The 18,156-nt window shown below is 45.9% G+C and overlaps 1 protein-coding gene across 1 annotated transcript; it reads left to right on the forward strand.

Annotated features, from left to right (window-relative positions):
- The first annotated feature begins 4,324 nt into the window (after positions 1-4,324).
- PRPH2 (peripherin 2) lies at positions 4,325-17,913 on the forward strand. Its single transcript, XM_068165096.1, has 3 exons — positions 4,325-5,224; positions 8,827-9,073; positions 14,773-17,913. The coding sequence occupies exons 1-3, from the start codon at positions 4,644-4,646 to the stop codon at positions 15,007-15,009; spliced, it is 1,065 nt and encodes a 354-aa protein (XP_068021197.1). The 5' UTR covers positions 4,325-4,643; the 3' UTR covers positions 15,010-17,913.
- The last annotated feature ends 243 nt before the right edge of the window (positions 17,914-18,156 follow it).

Raw genomic sequence — 18,156 nt, forward strand, 5'->3', positions numbered from 1 at the left:
GCACCCTCTGAGGACACCAGGAACTCACACGCTCTGGTAGCAATTAGCTGTTGTCTGCAATGGATGGTATTCAGCACTTGCTGTTTGAAGTAGAAGGCTATAGTAAGTCAGCCCAGTTGAGGGCAGCCAAAATAATGATTTGTTAGAAAAGCAGATGCCAAGCAAAATCAGTTTTTCATGCTGTCCACATCTCAAACCACTTCTCAATGATTGCCCATAACAACCTTCTTTAACCACTGTGCAACAAATACCAGACTGAATTGTCTGCATCAAAAGTAACTTATTCCTCCTTCTTAACACTACAAGGTAAGCATTGAGTGAATCACTCATGATTTCCAGGAAGACTTTGAGTGTTTAGGAGGGATTCATCAGGACCCCTCCTGTTACTGTCATTTAAGGAAGGGTGGAAGTGCTTACCTGCTTGAGACAGCCCTCAGTTTGTGCTGAAGCATGCGCAGGGCTCTTCAGTTCTGTCTGGGATAAGCTGGAAGCCATAACTCCACACTTTTGAAAGTGTTAACTTCATTTTTTTGAAGGAAGCATGAAAGTATAGTTTACTGTCTCTGTTTCCCTTTGAAGTTTCCAAGCATGGTGAATTGACTGCTGGCAGTGAACTATTGAAACTACAGTAATAAGTGCAGCGAACTTCCAAGTCTGTGATGTTTTGATTGTGTTGATTGCTCTCTGTGACGACTTGAAAGGTGTTATCTGAAGTCTCCATGGTCTAATTAGCATCTGAGTGGCCCTTGCTGAGCATTGAGTGAATCACTCATCATTGCCAGGGAGACTTTGAGTATTTGGGAGGGGTTCATCAGGACCCCTCCTGTTACTGTCATTTAAGGAGGAGTGGATCAGTGAGCCCTGAAGCATGAGCTGCATGTACTATGTCACTATTTGTACTTCTGATTACCAGGAAACACTCTAGCATACACAATGGTCCTGCCTCTCCAACCTGATCTCCTTCTATGATCAGGTGACTGCCTGGTGGATGTGGGGAGGCCTGTGGATGTCGTCTACCTGGACTTCAGCAAGGCCTTTGACACCGTCCCCCACAGCAAACTGCTGGCCAAGCTGTCAGCTCATGGATTGGACCACTACACTCTGTGCTGGGTTAGGAACTGGCTGGAGGGCCGGGCCAGAGAGTGGTAGTGAATGGTGCCGCATCCAGCTGGCGGCCAGGCACCAGTGGTGTGCCCCAGGGATCAGTGCTGGGCCCCATCCTCTTCAACATATTCGTTGATGATCTGGATGAAGGGGTAGAGTCAGTCATCAGCAAGTTTGCAGATGACACCAAGTTAGGGGCAGATGTTAGTCAGTTAGAGGGTAGAAAGGCTCTGCAGAGGGACCTCGACCGACTGGACAGATGGGCAGAGTCCAACAGGATGGCATTCAACAAGTCCAAGTGCCAGGGGCTGCACTTTGGCTACGGCAATCCCATGCAGAGCTACAGGCTGGGGTTGGAGTGGCTGAGAGCTGCCAAACAGAGAGGGACCTGGGGGTGCTGATTGACAGCCACCTGAATATGAGCCAGCAGTGTGCCCAGGTGGCCAGGAGGGCCAATGGCATCCTGGCCTGCATTAGGAATAATGTGGCCAGCAGGAGCAGGGAGGTCATAGTGCCCCTGTACTCTGCTTTGGTTAGGCCACACCTTGAGTCCTGTGTCCAGTTCTGGGCCTCTCAGTTTAAGAAGGACATTGAGACACTTGAAGGTGTCCAGAGAAAGGCAACAAGGCTGGGGAGAGGCCTTGAGCACAGCCCTATGAGGAGAGGCTGAGGGAGCTGGGGTTGTTTAGCCTGGAGAAGAGGAGGCTCAGGGTGACCTCATTGCCCTCTACAACTACCTGAAAGGTGGTTGTAGCCAGGAAGGGGTTGGCCTCTTCTCCCAGGCAACCAGCACCAGAACAAGAGGACACAGTCTCAAGCTGCGCCAGGGGAGGTTTAGACTCGAGGTGAGAAGGAAGTTCTCCACCGAGAGAGTTGTTCATCATTGGAATGTGCTGCCCAGGGAGGTGGTGGAGTCATCGACCCTGGAGGCGTTCAAGAGGGGATTGGATGTGGCACTTGGTGCCATGGTCTAGTCATGGAGTCTGTGTTGATAGGTTGGACTCGATGATCCTCGAGGTCCTTTCCAACCTAAGTGATACTGTGATACTGTGATACTGTGGTTTTGCTACATCTTCATGTTAATAAAGTTAATGGATACTCAGCCCATCATCTGTATTCCTGAATATAAGCTTCCCAGTATCCAGAGCAGCATCAAGCTTGTATCTGCTATGGGCAGGTTTACTATTTCTTGTCCTTTTCACTGCACTGCAGAACATATTTCAATGTGTATCTTCATGATCCATAGAGCTGGTGAAAAATTCTTTTTCACTTTAACTGGAATTTCATTCTGTCATCACTAACAAGAAATAGTTTCAGGTTTGTTTGTCTAGAATGGACTGCAGGATGTCAGGTAAATGCATCTTCCAAATTATCTTGTATTTCCTAGCTGGATATTGGAGGAGTCAGTGAGTTGTAGTAATGTTCACTGCAAGGTTATGGAGGATTTTGTCAAGATGTTATTTCAGTGCTATGGCTTATGGCACAAAAATTCTTAACAGGCTCTTCCAAGAAACAGCCTTTTGTGTCCACTTTGTGGCCAGAAGAGAAGGTAGCCCCCATGGATAACTGCCTTCCTCTTTTCCCCTTACACATTCCCCCTTCACCTGTAAGGTCAGGAGCAATGCAAAAACCAGGCCCACTTTAGGAAAACCCTAGTTACCATCTCATCTCCAGGTCACTGCAGCAGCACCTGGATGGGCCAGGAAGGGTCCATTGCAACAACCTGTTAGCACAGGAAAAAGTACCAGTTTGATACAGCATTTGTATTTACTCAATTAAAGATGCATAGGTGTGGTGCTGAGGGATATTGTTTAGCACCAGACTTGGCAGACTTAATAGTTGGACTCGTTGATCAGAAAGATCTCTTCCTACTGGAGGGCTTTTATGATTCTATTCAAAGGTTCCATTAAGAAACCTCTAATATTCCAGGATCTTAAACAGTACATGAGCAGCACCCATGGTACCTTGCAGCAGCTGACTACCAAAATCAGAGGTTTCAGTGCATTAAAACTAAATCAGTTACGATTATCATTTCTGGTGCATGCCTTCCCCCTGGGCTGATGCCTTGGCATTCCCCTCCGGTCTGTGTGGCCATCCTGCTGGCAGCCACTAGAGGATGCCCCCAGAGCACTCCAGCGGCAGCAGGTCAGGCGGGCTTGGGCCAGGGCATAGCCTCTCGGTCCCTCTCCTGGGGCTGCTCCTTCCTCACCTGCAGCATTAGCACCCACGCCCTCACACACCCACAGCTTCATTTTACATTGCTTGAGGTTGCCTGAGGCTAATTGTGAGTGCAGTGGGTGGTGAGCCAGTGCAGGAACTTCCCCAATAGCTTTGAACCTCTGCAGGGTGAAGGGGGAGCAGGAGGTGGTGTTTCAAACGCGTAGAACTTCTAAAGCACTGGAAGGAGCAAGAGCACAGCATCCCTGCTTGCCTGCAACAGCATGTGCTGTAGGGAGCAAGGCCACCACTGAAGGAGGAATTGGCATCCCTCCTTTTCTGCCCACTACAGCGTGAAAGCAGAGCTAGGCTGCAGGTCCCTCAGGGGTGCCTCCCTTACCCTGGTTAGTGAACACGGCCTGAGGGTCCCTCCCCAGCTGCTGGGTCAAATTCCTCCGTGGTGTAAGCTCCTGGTTCTCCTTGGGCAGCCCTGCCCCCTTCCAAGGCCCCATGATTATGCAGTAAGCTGATCACGTCGGATCCCTTTTTATAAAAGCATCTCCAGATCTCAGGCAGGAGTTTATTTGTTGAGTTTCTCTGAACTTTTCCTTTCTCCTTCCCTCCTGCCGAGGCCCAGAGATGGTACAAGCCCTGGAAGTAAATACAAAATGCCAAGCTTAGCTTTTTTTAGGTCACCGTAAACTACATGCTTATCTGCTTCCAGAATGTATAAGCCACAGATGTCATGTTGGGTCAGCCCAGAAGGATAAGGACTTGAAAGGTGGTTTTGGCTGCAAATATGAATAAATCAGGATCATGTAGGGGAAGTATATTCATGTATTCAAGAAGCCTTTTTTAATGTCAGACCTCTCCTTTTCCCTCAAAGGGTCCGTATTCTTCTGGCAGCAAAGATCTTTTTATACCTCTGGGTTTTCACACTCTGCCCAGCAGCCTATCATAAGAAAGTACAAATCTACTCAATAGTAAAATGAGGGATTATTTCCACTCATCTGTTGACAGACATGTCTCCTAATGGGATCAACTGATTAAAGGTATTAGAATGACGTCTTGCAGATCGAGATCAAACAATTTGAAACCTTGAGACTGTTTCTCCTTTGCTTGGAAGGAACCACCAGAAATAGTTGTAGGTGCAAATTTCCCATTATTCTCATTGATGTGAAATTGTTGATTGGGACCTTTGAACATTTTACTTGCTGGCATCCTAACCGGGGGGAGCTCAAGATGAAAGGACCGTGCAGTGGCTCGCTTCCCGCCATGCTGCTTGGGGTCTCTTCCAGTGCCTGAATGGTTCTTGCTCGCGTTGCTTGCAACAAGAAGAGGGCTGCGGGCTGTGAAATCTTCCAGCGTCTCACGTTCCGAAGATGGCACTGCTGAAAGTCAAATTCAATCAGAAGAAGCGGGTAAAGCTAGCCCAGGGACTATGGCTCATGAACTGGTTTTCGGTGTTTGCTGGAATCCTCGTGTTTAGCATGGGGCTGTTCCTCAAGATTGAGCTCCGGAAGCGAAGCGAAGTGATGGACAATTCTGAAAGCCACTTTGTGCCCAATTCTTTGATATTGATGGGTATATTATCCTGCGCCTTCAATGGGTTTGCTGGCAAAATTTGCTACGATTCTCTGGATCCCGCTAAGTTTGCCAAGTGGAAGCCTTTGCTGAAACCTTACCTGGCGTTGTGTTTCTTCTTTAACATACTCCTTTTCTTTGTCGCTCTGATTTGCTTCCTCATGCGGGGCTCTCTGGAGAGCACGCTGGCACAGGGGCTCAAGAACGGTATGAAGTTCTACCGGGACACAGACACCCCTGGAAGATGCTTCATGAAGAAGACCATTGACATGCTTCAGATTGAGTTCAAATGCTGTGGGAACAGCGGCTTCAAAGACTGGTTTGAAATTCAGTGGATCAGCAACAGATATCTGGACTTCAGCTCCAAAGAAGTGAAAGAGTAAGTGACTTAGTGGGGCTTCTCTAGTGTAGTATCGTTATCTTATCAGCATTATACTAAAGAAATGTATGTCCCAGCAAACACTAACTGGAGAGGGGTTCTTATAATATTTCTAGGTAGAATAGAATTAACCAGGTTGGAAAAGACCTCAGAGATCAACAAGTCCAATCTATCACCCAACACCATCTAATCAACTAAACCATGGCTCATAGTGCCCCATCCATAAACTGGGTTTTCTCTCTACTCTCGCTCAATAAGCATCCCAAATGATCAGGGAGATTGCTTCCTCCCCTGACAAATTCCTCTGACATTATCCAGAACATAAACCCACGAAGTATCAAAATACAAGCCACACACATTCCTACTACCCAAACCAACAGGACAGTATCAGAGCTTCACCTGAATAGTGAAGATTTAAGAAACCTTGAAACAGTGAAGGGATGGTGGATAGGAATAGTGAAGATCAAGGAAATCTTCCTAAAGCAGATTCCCATGCAAAGTATTAAGCTCCTAAAAAAAGAATTCCCTGTGTGTGTGCAGGTGATACCAGTTTTAATGGAAGCAGTAATGCTTTGCCACTAGCTTGGGAGGGTCGATTTTTTATTCCTATTTTTATTTCCACTCAATGGATTACTTCGCTGCTGTGGCGATATTGGCAGCATCCATTGGTCTTCCAACCTTCCCACAGAATCCCTTATAACCAAATGCATTGCCAATTCTCCTCTGTCTAAACCCAAGCTCAGTATCAAAGAATAGAATAGAATAGAATAGAATAGAATAGAATAGAATAGAATAGAATAGAATAGAATAGAATAGAATAGAATAGAATAGACCAGGTTGGAAGAGACCTTCATGATCATCGTGTCCAACCTATCATCCAACACCACCTAATCAACTAACCCATGCAACCAAGCACCCTGTCAAGTCTACTCCTGAACACCTCCAATGATGGTGACTCCACCACCTCCCCAGGCAGCCCATTCCAATGGGCAATCACTCTCTCTGTGTAGAACTTCTTCCTAACATCCAGCCTAAACCTCCCCTGGTGCAGCTTGAGACTGTGTCCTCTTGTTCTGGTGCTGGTTGCCTGGGAGAAGAGCCCAGCCCCCACCTGGCTACAACCTCCCTTCAGGTAGTTGTAGAGAGCAATAAGGTCACCCCTGAGCCTCCTCTTCTCCAGGCTAAGCCACCCCAGCTCCCTCAGTCTCTCCTCATAGGGCTTGTGTTCCAAGCCCCTCACCAACTTTGATTTCAGTACTTATACTTGTGCCACATGTTTTCTTTAAAACCTCCTCTGAAAACAGCACTGATTTTTTTCCATACAAATCAGAACAGACTGTTGACCAGAAACACCTTAATACCTCTGATGTCAGTGCCTAAAGAGGCAGTAATCTCAAAATCAGGTTAGGTGCAGTAAGCACAAGTGAAAAATAAACAGGAGAACAAACGAACTAAAAACCGAGCACTGGACCTAAACGCCCACAAGATGTTGAAATATTAACCATGGGTGAGGAGCTCTCTAGTCAGAGTGCTTTAGAAACTTGATTCATCAGCGTTCGTACTCGCTGGTTGCACAGAGGGTCTTGTAAACTGGAAGCAATCTGAGTTCTAAGCATACTGCCTTCATTCAAAATGCCTGAAGTCATCTGCTGTGACCCTGCCTGGCTGTGGTAATGGTATTTCACCTGCGTGTCTCTCTGCATGTTGTTTTGACTGGTTGGGTGGTCTGGTGGTTTTTGCAGTTCTGAGCTAGAACTTTGTAGTCAAACCCGTTACAGACTCAACCTATTGCACTGCAGGGTTCTGACAGATACAGTCACTATTTAACAAGGGAGCGTTGACATCGGGGAAGTTATGTCCATGAGTATAAATAACTACTTGAAAACAGAACAAGTTCACCTTGCCAGTATTATATGGAGATTTGAGAGCTGTAACTTAATCCAGCAGCAGAGGAAGGGCAAAGCACAGAGGGAAAACAAGGTTATATTGTCCTTAATGAACGTTATCTTGTTTGTAACTGAGGCTCAGGGCAATTTCTTTGTATGACTGAGGCAGGAAGTAGGGCATTAAAAATCCACAAATGGATGTTAATGAGTAAATTAAAGGTTAGAATAGAATAGAATAGAATAGAATAGAATAGAATAGAATAGAATAGAATAGAATAGAATAGAATAGAATAAGAGTAGAGTAGAATAGAATAGGAGTAGAGTAGAATAGAATAGAATAGAATAGAATAGAATAGAATAGAATAGAATAGAATAGAATAGAATAGAATAGAATAGAATAGAATAGAATAGAATAGAATAGAATAGACCAGGTTGGAAGAGACCTTCAAGATCATCTCATCCAACCCATCAACCAATCCAACCCACCTAAACAACTAAACCATGGCACCAAGCACCCCATCAAGTCTCCAAACTTGAACTAGCAGTGGTTCACAATCTCTGCTCACATTCCTAGTGGGAGATTCTGGGCCCTGTGAAGTCAGTAGCAAGGTTCTTCCTAGCTCTAGGGAAGGTGTGGGCCCATCCCCAGCAATATGAATTTTACGTTACTTGTAGAGCAGAGGCATAATCTAATCTCTCTGCAGATAGTGGCACATTTGCACATCGATGGAAATTAGACCCAACTCTGAGCACACTTCACATTTAGAGATGAAACCTCAGCTGCATTTGGTGTTTAGATATATTTAGGTCAGAGCATAAAGTGAAATTGCAATCATCTCTCTATGACACAGCTTTTAAATATCCACACAGAGCGCTGCAAGCAGCTCAGAGTTTTGCCCCCCTTTCTAGATCACTGGTGATCATTCTGTCATTTTCTAAGCAAAATGGCATTTTTTGTAGAGTTGCAGTCCTCTTATTATAGCTTGGGCTTGCTTTTGGGTTTTGTGCAGTGCCATACATATATATTTTGCAGGTATGCTTCTAAGAGTGTTGCATCTAAACCCCTCCTAAGGCAACAGAATAAAGGGCTATTTATGTAGAGCCACCACAGTCCCAAACGAGCAACAGTTGGTGAGCTACTGCAAGGACTCAGAAATATTTCAGCATCCTGTTGCTGAAGCATATTTGATGTTTTAAGTGTTGGCTGCCTTCCCAAGCCAAGAATAAATGCATATCCCTTTCCTGGAGCTATTATCATCAAAGAGAAGCTATTAGATTTACTGGATCGATGGCTGAGCTGGATGTGGTGCATCCTAACACTGTTGTGGGTCCTTTTCCAAGCTCAGGTCACCTCCAGCTTCTCTCTTCCACCCTTACTGTGCTGTGATCACCCTTTTCTGACTGCCCCTCCTGAACTTTCTCCCTGCAACTCATCTAAAAATTAATGTCTTTGAAGCAGTGACCCAAGAGGGCATGGTTTCATCATGAAGAGCTAATTGTAGACTCAAGGTAGCCTTGACATAGAAAAGGATTGCAGGAAGGAGAAATGCCCAGGACAAACACTGCTATATGGACAGGAGATGCAGAGAAATTACATGGCCAGGAGGCAGTGGGAAATTTGCAGTGTCTTTGCTTTCCTCTCTGGTGCCAGTTTGCTCCAGTGTGTCTTTATATGTGTGTGTTTGTGTTCATGCTTCCTTCTGCCCTTGCCCATAGTCGCATCAAAAGCAATGTGGATGGAAGGTATTTGGTGGATGGCGTCCCTTTCAGCTGCTGCAACCCCAGCTCCCCAAGGCCCTGTATCCAGTACCAGGTCACCAACAACTCAGCTCACTACAGCTACGACTACCAAACAGAGGAGCTGAACCTCTGGCGCCGTGGCTGCCGGGAAGCCCTCCTGCAGTACTACAGCAGCATGATGAGCTCTATGGGTGCTGTTGTCCTCCTCGTCTGGCTTTTTGAGGTAACCCTCCTCCCTCGGCTCTGCTGCAGTGCCAGCTCCAGGGGGGCAGTGTTTTTCAGCATGGGATTTGGAGTTAAAGGTCATATCTATTTAAAATAACTTGTTTGCCACTGTTTTTTGGCTGGGAGAACATCTAATGGTGAACATCTGTGTGAGACATGAAAGGTCTCAGGCTGGAGACACAGCTGGGAAGCATGAGGTTTGGGTTAGATTACAGAACCCTCCCTTCAGAGCAAGGGGGTCAGAGCCTCAACTATCTCACAGCAAGAGGGGAAAAAGGGACCAATTTTCTGCCAAATGCAGAGTCCTGGGCAGGGAAGAGCATGTGAAGACTCAGCTGTGCAGATGCATGAATTTTAGGTGCCCCACCATTAGTTCCCAAAGCAGCATTTCAGGCTAAGATGGCAGTAATTTGTGGGAGAGAAAGTGCCATTAAGGGCTTTATGTGCTGATGAAAATAAGACCTAAATCCACAGGCAGCATTTGATTTAAGGTCCTTCACCAGCTCCACCAATATGTTTGGAAATAAGAAGGGGGTTAGGTGAAGCAGATGAACTGACTTTATTCTATTCTGCTTCCCCAAACAAACAGGGGCTAATGCAGCCCAGACAAGAGGCTTGTGGGCACCATAACCCAAAGTGCAGCTTTGCTGCTAAAATACTGTTCATCTGATGTGAGGAAAGCATGTCCTTCTGTTCTGGGAGAAGGCCAGCATTCTAGCTGGAGTGTTTAATCAATACTAGTGTGAAGGGAGCTTGGGCTGGCCGTGGCATGAGGGCTGGCATGTGAGGTGCTGGGTATGGAGGTAGCCAGGACTAGAGAGCAAACAGGGAGAGTGCAGCTCGCTGTGAGACATGGAGTGCAGAAGATCCTTACTAACCCTTGAAAGGGCTGCTGACAATGGCATTGCCTGCTTTAAATGATTCACCCAGCTTTAAAACATTTAGATAAATGGAAATGAAAAAAATATCCATTATATTTTGATAAAACTACTGGCCTACATCCTCCTGGGAGTGAAGATGCTTTTTAGAAGATACACACCTACCCACGTAATCTGTGAACTGGAAAAAGCATCATAAGGTTACTTTATGTTATGTAAAAATAACTTCACTGCCCAGCAGGGAAACGAACTACCTCCTTGAAGTGCTCTTATTCTGCTAAAGAAAGAAAGAGGAGCTCCTGCCTCAGCCTAGATTCAAGAGAAAGTTCTGAAAGAGAGAGGAAGTTCAACTGCAGAGGCAGAACCATGCACAGAAATACTAATGCCAGCTGTGAGCAGCCATGGCTAGGGGCCTGTAAACACACCTCTGTTGACTCGTAGGAGAGTAATGACCGTGGTGCGTTAGCATTAACAGCAGTGATAAAAATACAGTTGGTTTTCTAACTCTTCAAAGTACAGTTAGGGTTTTCTTTTGGCATAATAAGAAATACAATCTTCTCTTTTCTTCCTTGTCTTTTTCAAAATACAAGGCAAGCTTTTTTTTTTCCCCCCCTCTCCAGGCAATTAGATACTCAGGGCAAAGCTTTAAAGAACTACGACAATCTTGGGTTCTATTAGTTGTCTCTCCTGAATATTTATGACTTCCTTGGTATTCTACTGGATCTGGGTCTCAAACTCCCTCTGCTTTGAAGGCAGACTTTGAAGGAAGGAAGCAAAGCAAGAACCAAATACTAATGTTGTCCCCTTTGAAATATAACTACTGTCTCTAAATTGCAGTCAGGGTAGGAAACAGTTTTGTACTGAGTAGAAATGCAGCAGAGGCCTCGACTCCTGGCCAAGGCAAGATGTGGGTCTGACTAGTGTGTGACCCAGTGGGCCTCTGGCTCCATGCTCCCCATTTTCCCTTTGACTGTCTTGCTGAAAAGTTAAAGGAAAGTTCAACAGCAAAGGAGCAGCCTGATTTGCTTTGCACATGGAGCTGCTGTGAACTGAGGCCACGTGGCATGGCCACAGCATCTCCCCAGCAAAGTCCTTCTGGGAGCAGAGGACTCTTCCAGCTGGGGGGGTGGTGTTGAGGTGTGGAAGTGGAGACAGAGCATGAAGAGAAACACTAATTGCAGCTGTTACTCTGAGCTGTGGAAAAATGCAACATGTCCAATGGGTGTAGGAGCCTCAGGGAAGGCCACATAGGTTTAACATCGCTGTATTAGGTGCAAGGAAGACCAAACCTATTTCAGTGTCAACATTTCTGTTGGAAAAACAAAAACAAAGTGGCATGTCATCTTCTCTGGAAATATGCTGTTACCCACATGCTGCTGTTACTGGCAAATCTGTAGGCTTCCCATGACTGATAACCAGTCATGAGAGTGACAAAAAAAGATCACTCCCTGCTCTGGCTAAGCCGCCTCAGGGTAAAGCCTGGCAAACAGATGGGCTTTGCTGCAGAAGGTCAAAGTAGAGCAAGCTTGGCTGGCTTCTTGACCTGCCTCGGGCAGCAAAGAGGAAATGGGGGCTTCCAGGGTGCTCTGAATGAAACATTTCAAAAGGAAGGGAAGGCAGTAGCCAGTTCCTGAGGTCCTCCAGGTCCTTCACCTGTGTAAACATGTGGCTCTCAATCAGTCACAGCCACTGACTGCAGTGGCCTGACATTCATATGGTGCCACAGAGGGAGCCCAGCACCAAGCTCCAGGAGGTGTGAACCCAGGAATGCTATGAGACACGATCTGAAGGTGCATTGCACACCATGTGCTGGAGAGTAAACTCTCTGATGTAGTGAATACTAGGAGTGAACTCCTGATAATCCTGAAAGCAGCCCACTGGTAGCAGGGACCCTCCAGAAGGACACAGTTTGATCTACTGGCACAGAGTGAGGAGCTGAGCATGCTGTGGTGCAGGGAGATGCACCAGCCCAGTCTGCTGATAGCTAGCCCTTGAGAAACATATGTTGTTCCTGCCACTTTAAAGCTGATGTGAACTGGCAGGAGTTTGCATGGCTGTTTGACCATTGGCCAGGGGAAATCATCACTCAGCAATACTGGGCTAGCTTCTGGGGACCCTCAGGCCCAGGCCTTCACTGATGGATTTTAATTAAGCACAGACTGGTTGAGGCTGGAAGGGACTCTTGTCCACAAGACAGGGGCACCTGGAGCTGGTTGTCCAGAATCATGTCCAGATGGCTTTTGAGTATCTCCAAGGAGGAAGACTCCTACACTCCTCTGGGCAACCTGTCCCAGCACTCACTCACCCTCACAGCGAAGAAGTGTCTCCTAACATTCAAACAGAAGTTTCTGTGTTTCACTTTGTGCACACAGCCTCTTGTCCTACTGCAGGACGCCACTTAAGAGAGCCTGGCTCCTTCTTCCTCCCTTTGGGTATTTGCACATATTCTGCATACCCCTTGAGCCATCTGTTCTCCGTGCTGAACACTCCCAGCTCTCTCAGCCTTTTCACACAGAAGAGCTGCTCCAATCTCCTCCTTGCCTCAGTAGCCCTTTCTTGGACTCCCTCCAGTAATCCCACATTCCTCCTGCGCTGAGGGGCACAGAACCAGACACAGCACTCCTGCTGTGGTCTCACAAGTGCTGAGTCCAGTGATAGGATCACCTTCCCCAACCTGCTGTCAATACTTTGTCTAACGTATCCCAGGATACCATGCACCTTCATTGACACCAGAGCACTTTGCTGCCTCATGTTCAACTTGGTGTCCACTATGACCCCAAAGCCCTTTACTGCCAAGCTGCTTTCGGCCAGTCACACCCAGACTATGCTGGTGTGGGGGAGTGTTCCTTCCCTGCTGAAGATGAACTGATGGTCCAAGTATAGAGCAACACTGAGGCCATCTTTTGCATCCAGACCTATTAATCTTCATTTGCAACAGCCACTAATATGAAGGATATTTGTCCTGTGACTGAAAGCAGCAAAACTGGAGCTCAAAGGAAGACATTGAAGGCTTTAAATCCCGAGGCTAGTGTGATGTGTCACTTCTTATGATTTTGGTAGAAGAGTGGTTGAGCTGATTTAAATCATCATAATATTGGGTAGATCCACCACAAAATGAGACTTCTTCCAGATCCAGTGCCAGCAGAAACTCAAAGGAGGACCAAGGTGTTGCAAGTCACGTAGTCATATGCTAAACAGGATGAAAATTTGCCTTTGGATATGGAAGCATTTGATGAAGTTTCTTTGAGCAATGCTTTTTACTTTTCTGGTCTTGAGTGAAGGCAAAGAAACATGAACATCTGAAAATGTTGAGAGTAACCAAATGGTAATTTTAGTCTTCTAAGATGGCCAGGATAGATAGGGTAATGAATGGTCCACAAAGCACATGCTTGAGCAGTCCCATGAGTCAGAAAGACACATGTGAATTTTGCTGTTGGCCAGGCTATGTGGCCAAATCCCAAATCTAAATCTGCCCAGGTGCCTGGTGCTGTAACACTACATGACAGTCTGCAAGCTTTCTGCATCTCTAGTTCAAAAGCTTCAACAGAGAGCAGCACATTTCAGGTCCAGGGCAGCTCTGCCTGTGGCCTCAGCCGTGTCACCAGGTAAGCATCACACTGGGATGAAGGCCTCTTGAACCATTAGGGTTTATGGTGACCAGAGGTAATCACTTCCTTGGCAATTTGGGTAGAGAGGCATCATTCTTCCCTTAGAGAACAAATCCTATGAGGTTGTGAACAATAAGTGGTCTCAGTCATTGTTTTAACTATCACACAAAAGACTGAACTGGTCTAACTGCTGCCCCATCCTTAGCACCTGTTCTACCACCTCACTCCTCTGAGCACTGCTTTTCTTTCTCTCCTTCACAGATCTGTCACTTCTCTTCAAAAGCACCACAATGGTGGAAGTCAGGTTGTTCTGAAGGGTGTCAGAAGGCAGGAGACTGGCTAAAAACATTCTTTCCCTCTGGAGGCAGCTTTGGGGTGTTGCCAGCATCAGGGGTGTTACACTAGCATAATGCAGTGGAGAAAGTCTGGGCCAGGGCTGCTGGGATTGCTAAGGACTTTATTAGAAATAGAAATTTGTTTTAGATGGAGCCAGTGACAGACACAGATCACCTTCTCCCTTCTTTTCCTTGTTTGCACATACCTGTATCAAATCAGGATGTGAAGCAGTCAAGTTGATGGCTCGAATCCTGCTGCCGCTCTGCTCCGCACAGATGCCAATTCATGAATGCATTTCCTTGATCAGATTAATGCACTTGCTAAACATATTAAGGTCAATGTGAAGTGAAAATATTTAGAGTTAAAATTGAGAGGATAGTGTTGCACATATAAAGAGCCTTATGGATATCTAGTGCACAGGAGCAGTGGTGTCATTAACATTTTCCAGGAGGCACCAGCCGTATGAAAGGATGTATGGAAAGGCTCCTTGTGCACATGGCCACATTGAGCTGCTGTTTCTTCAGCAGCCAGCACATACTTCCTTTGTAAGTTGAGGCACCCACTTACTGTTTATCAACCACCACCCTTCCCATGGTGCTCACTGAATTCAGACCTCCACCTTCTCCTTTCTAACTGGCAAAGGGACATTTTCCCCCCACCAGCTGTCCCTCATCCCTCCTGGCCATCTCAAGGAGGAAGGCTGTTCAGGATCTCCTCTTGTGTGGAGGATTCCCACAGACCTTAAGTTGTTTGGAGCCTTTGGCATTTTGCTGAAGCTACCAGTCTGGACTGCTGATAGCAGCAGATAGTGAAAGATGTGGACAAGGGTATAAAGTTCGCCTGATGCTCTCTGTCTTTTCCATTGCACGATACAGATGTCCGTGATGGTTGGCTTGCGTCTTCTGCACACCTCTCTAGAAAGCATTACAAATCCTGAAGACCCTGAATGTGAAAGCGAAGGGTGGGTCCTGGAGAACAGCCTGAAGGACACTTTCAAGTCTGCACTGGAGAATTTGAAAAAGATTGGTAAGTTCAATCAGGTGGAAGCAGGCGCCGAGGGAGCCGAAGGAGAGGAAGGTGGGAAGACACAAACTGTTGCAACAGTCAGTTGAGCTTCTGATTGATGTGGACTTTTTATCAGAGGGGAATAAAAAACCCCTGAGAATTGAGAATATCTACCTTTCAAAAGCTATGTACCAAGCACCAGAATCCACATTTCTACACATGCAGGTTTTTTATGTATGGGAGTACACAATGTAGTGCACCTTGGGCCAGCACACTTACCCACAATGCGAGTACACCACAATCACATCTTCCTGGGGAAATACCCCACTAGGACTTGCAAGATCCACTTGTTCCTTCCTCAGGGTCAGTGGATTGAAAACAAACTACAATTGCCAGCGTCACACAGTGACCCTTCCCATCATGTTTTCAAATTAAAAGTGGAATTTGGATTGTTCTTTTTTCCCCTCAAGTTGTTCATCAGCACACTTTATATCCTTCAACTTTTAAAGACAAACAGGTTGGTTTTCTGGGGAGTAACGTGCTAGATGTCCAAGGGAAGAGGATTCCCAGGCTTGTATATAACTTAGCATGCAGGTGTTTTTCCAAACCTCTCATGACATGTGATTTTTTGTTCATGTGCTAAGCAGTGGTACTTTCTGCTGTATTCTTAAGGTGTACATAGAAACAAAATGCAAACTTTATGCCGAGAATGTGTGAACTAAGCAAAAACTGTAATGTGGTGAAACAGCACAAAGCATCATGAAAACATTAAGGTAAGAATGATGGGGTTGGGTTCCCAGGGTGTTTTCAGCCAAGTATATCTTGAAGGAGCGTGTTGCAGACCCAGGCTTCACCTTGTGTTTAAGCAAGCAGAAGCTTAGAAGATTCCTCTGGCAGCAGGCGGAATCGATGAGGTGAGCACGTGCTTGCTCTGGGTATCCTGGATCTTTTTAAAAGCATGTCACCTCAGCGCTTGCTCCAGAGGGCTCAAGCCCAGCCATCAAATAAAAGAAAGAAAGAAAAAAAGGCAAAACCCAAACAACAAACTACCAAAAAGGCTACCTAGAATTAACACTTTCAATGCTTTCCAGGGTGCTAGCAAATGGATAACCCTTCATCTGCAAGTGCATCAAGCCTCAAGCTTAGAGGCCAGGGGGAAAGTAAGGTTCAATCAGCTCCCAGTGTGCAAATTTCACAAGGTTTGTTTTTCTTTATCAGTGCTAAGGGTACCCTTCACTGTATTTTTTTAAGTCAGAGGGAAGGTACATTTTGACTATGTTGCATCCCTCCAAACACACTGGCATAGAATCATAGGAAGCAAGGTTGGAAGAGACCTCAAGGATCATCTGGTCCAACCTTGCTAGTTAATAGTATAATTTAAATGCGATGGCTCAGCACCCTGCCAAGCTGACTCGTAAAACTGTGCAGTGTAAGGGAATCCTCTGGTCCCCCAGGAGATTGTTGCAGTGTCTAATTGTTGCCATGGTGAAATATTTTCTTCTGGAGTCCAAGAAGCTGGAGGACCCTGGTCTCATACAAAGTTGGAATAAAACATGGAAAGAGTTTGCTGTAGTGTGTGGCCTCTGATAAAGGAACAGAGGACTCAAGGAATCACCTTGAGTTTATCTGCAACTGCCAGATAGTTTCAGCTAAGGGGAAAAAAGAACCTAAGAGAGCAAGCTCCAGCCTCCAGATGCAGACATCTCCATACCTCAGCTTCAAGCCAGGCACAACACATTTTTATCCTGGCTGTGCAAAACCTCTAGTTCTCTGCAGTATACCTGAGAGAGTTTTCTCAGTGAGTTCCTTCCACCTGGCTGGTGGTTGATCTTCAGATAAAGCCATGTGTGCAACTGCTTGATCATTGCATAGCCGACTAATTTTCACTCTTAATCACTTATGTACTTGGCCCAGCAGCACTCAGCTCCTCCAGCTTTTATTCAAACTCCCAATAGGATGGACAGAGCAGTTCACAGTGGGACAGGCAAGGGCATGTCTGTACCTCTCAACAGCCAGGCTGTTCCAGGCCATCTGCACACAAGGTATGGTTGTGACAGGTATTTGTGGCACCCTTTCACTTTTTCCAGGCTGGTCAAAGGTTTCAGCTTCAGTTACGACACTGAATCAAAAAGTCAACTCTGACCTTTTGTGAATGAGACTGACTAGAACCAGGGCACTAACCTAAAAGCCAACCTGCTACTCACCACAGCCTATCGTCTACTGCTTTGCTGAGAGACACTCTGCATGGCAGAACTGTACAAACCAGACCAACTCCTTCCTTCTCAGCCAGACATCGCTAGGGCTGGCCGCTCCTCCCGGCTGGCCCATTAGAGAAGAACAGGATTGTGGATGACGCATGATGTGGCCACATATATCAGAGAAGAGCTTCTCAGAGGAGTCACACATGGGTAGGAGCTGTATTACAAGGATTAATTATGGGTTTTCCTTGTGAGGCTTCAGTGTGCTGTGATCTGTACTGGTTACTTGACTAGACATCTGATTTTACAAAGACATCTAGGTTTATTGCTGCCCTAGAAATCTGGTTTAGGCCACTGATTTAGCCAGGACTCTCCAATTATTTGTGGTCTCTATTTTTCTTCCCCAGTCTATTGCTAGAGTGACACAGTAAATTGTCAAGCTGTTCTTTCAATGCCACACTGGAGAAGCCAGTTCCTATAGCAAGGGTATCATGGCATTAGGCAGGTAAAGAGACCATCTGAGCCAGGTTTTGTACAAATAAGAATAGTGATTATGCTAGTGCTGTCTAAAACAAAGCCTCCTGGTTAATGAAGATCTTTGTAAAATCTTATGATTGAGATTGTAACATGACTGCTTTGTAAAATACTGCCTGTAATATATCATTTGTCTGATCTTACCTGTACTTTGTGACATCGCAAATGCTGCTGTAGACACAGAGACCTCTCTGCCTGCAAATGCAAATGTAGGTACTAAAAATGATATTGCAAGTGAAGACCTATTTAAAGAAGATGTTTAAATATATACAATACAGATTTCTTGAATTTGCCTTGCTGCTGGCTTTTTGCTTCTGTTTTGGACCTGCTTTATGCATTCCTACAGGTGGGAAGCTTCCCCCTCCCCCATATGATGCTCTAAGAGAAAGCAAACCTTCCTCTTCTCGTGTGCCCAGTTAAGCTCAGGAGGTGCAAACAGATCCTTCAATCACTTGCCTGTTACTAGAAATGGAGTGTGCTGGGCCACTTCAGTAACATTCCCTTGTAGTACACAAGAATTAA

This window comes from Melanerpes formicivorus, unplaced genomic scaffold (assembly GCF_026170545.1).
Source record: "Melanerpes formicivorus ecotype bairdi unplaced genomic scaffold, bMelFor1.0.p_v2 SCAF_84, whole genome shotgun sequence".
NCBI lineage: Eukaryota > Metazoa > Chordata > Aves > Piciformes > Picidae > Melanerpes > Melanerpes formicivorus.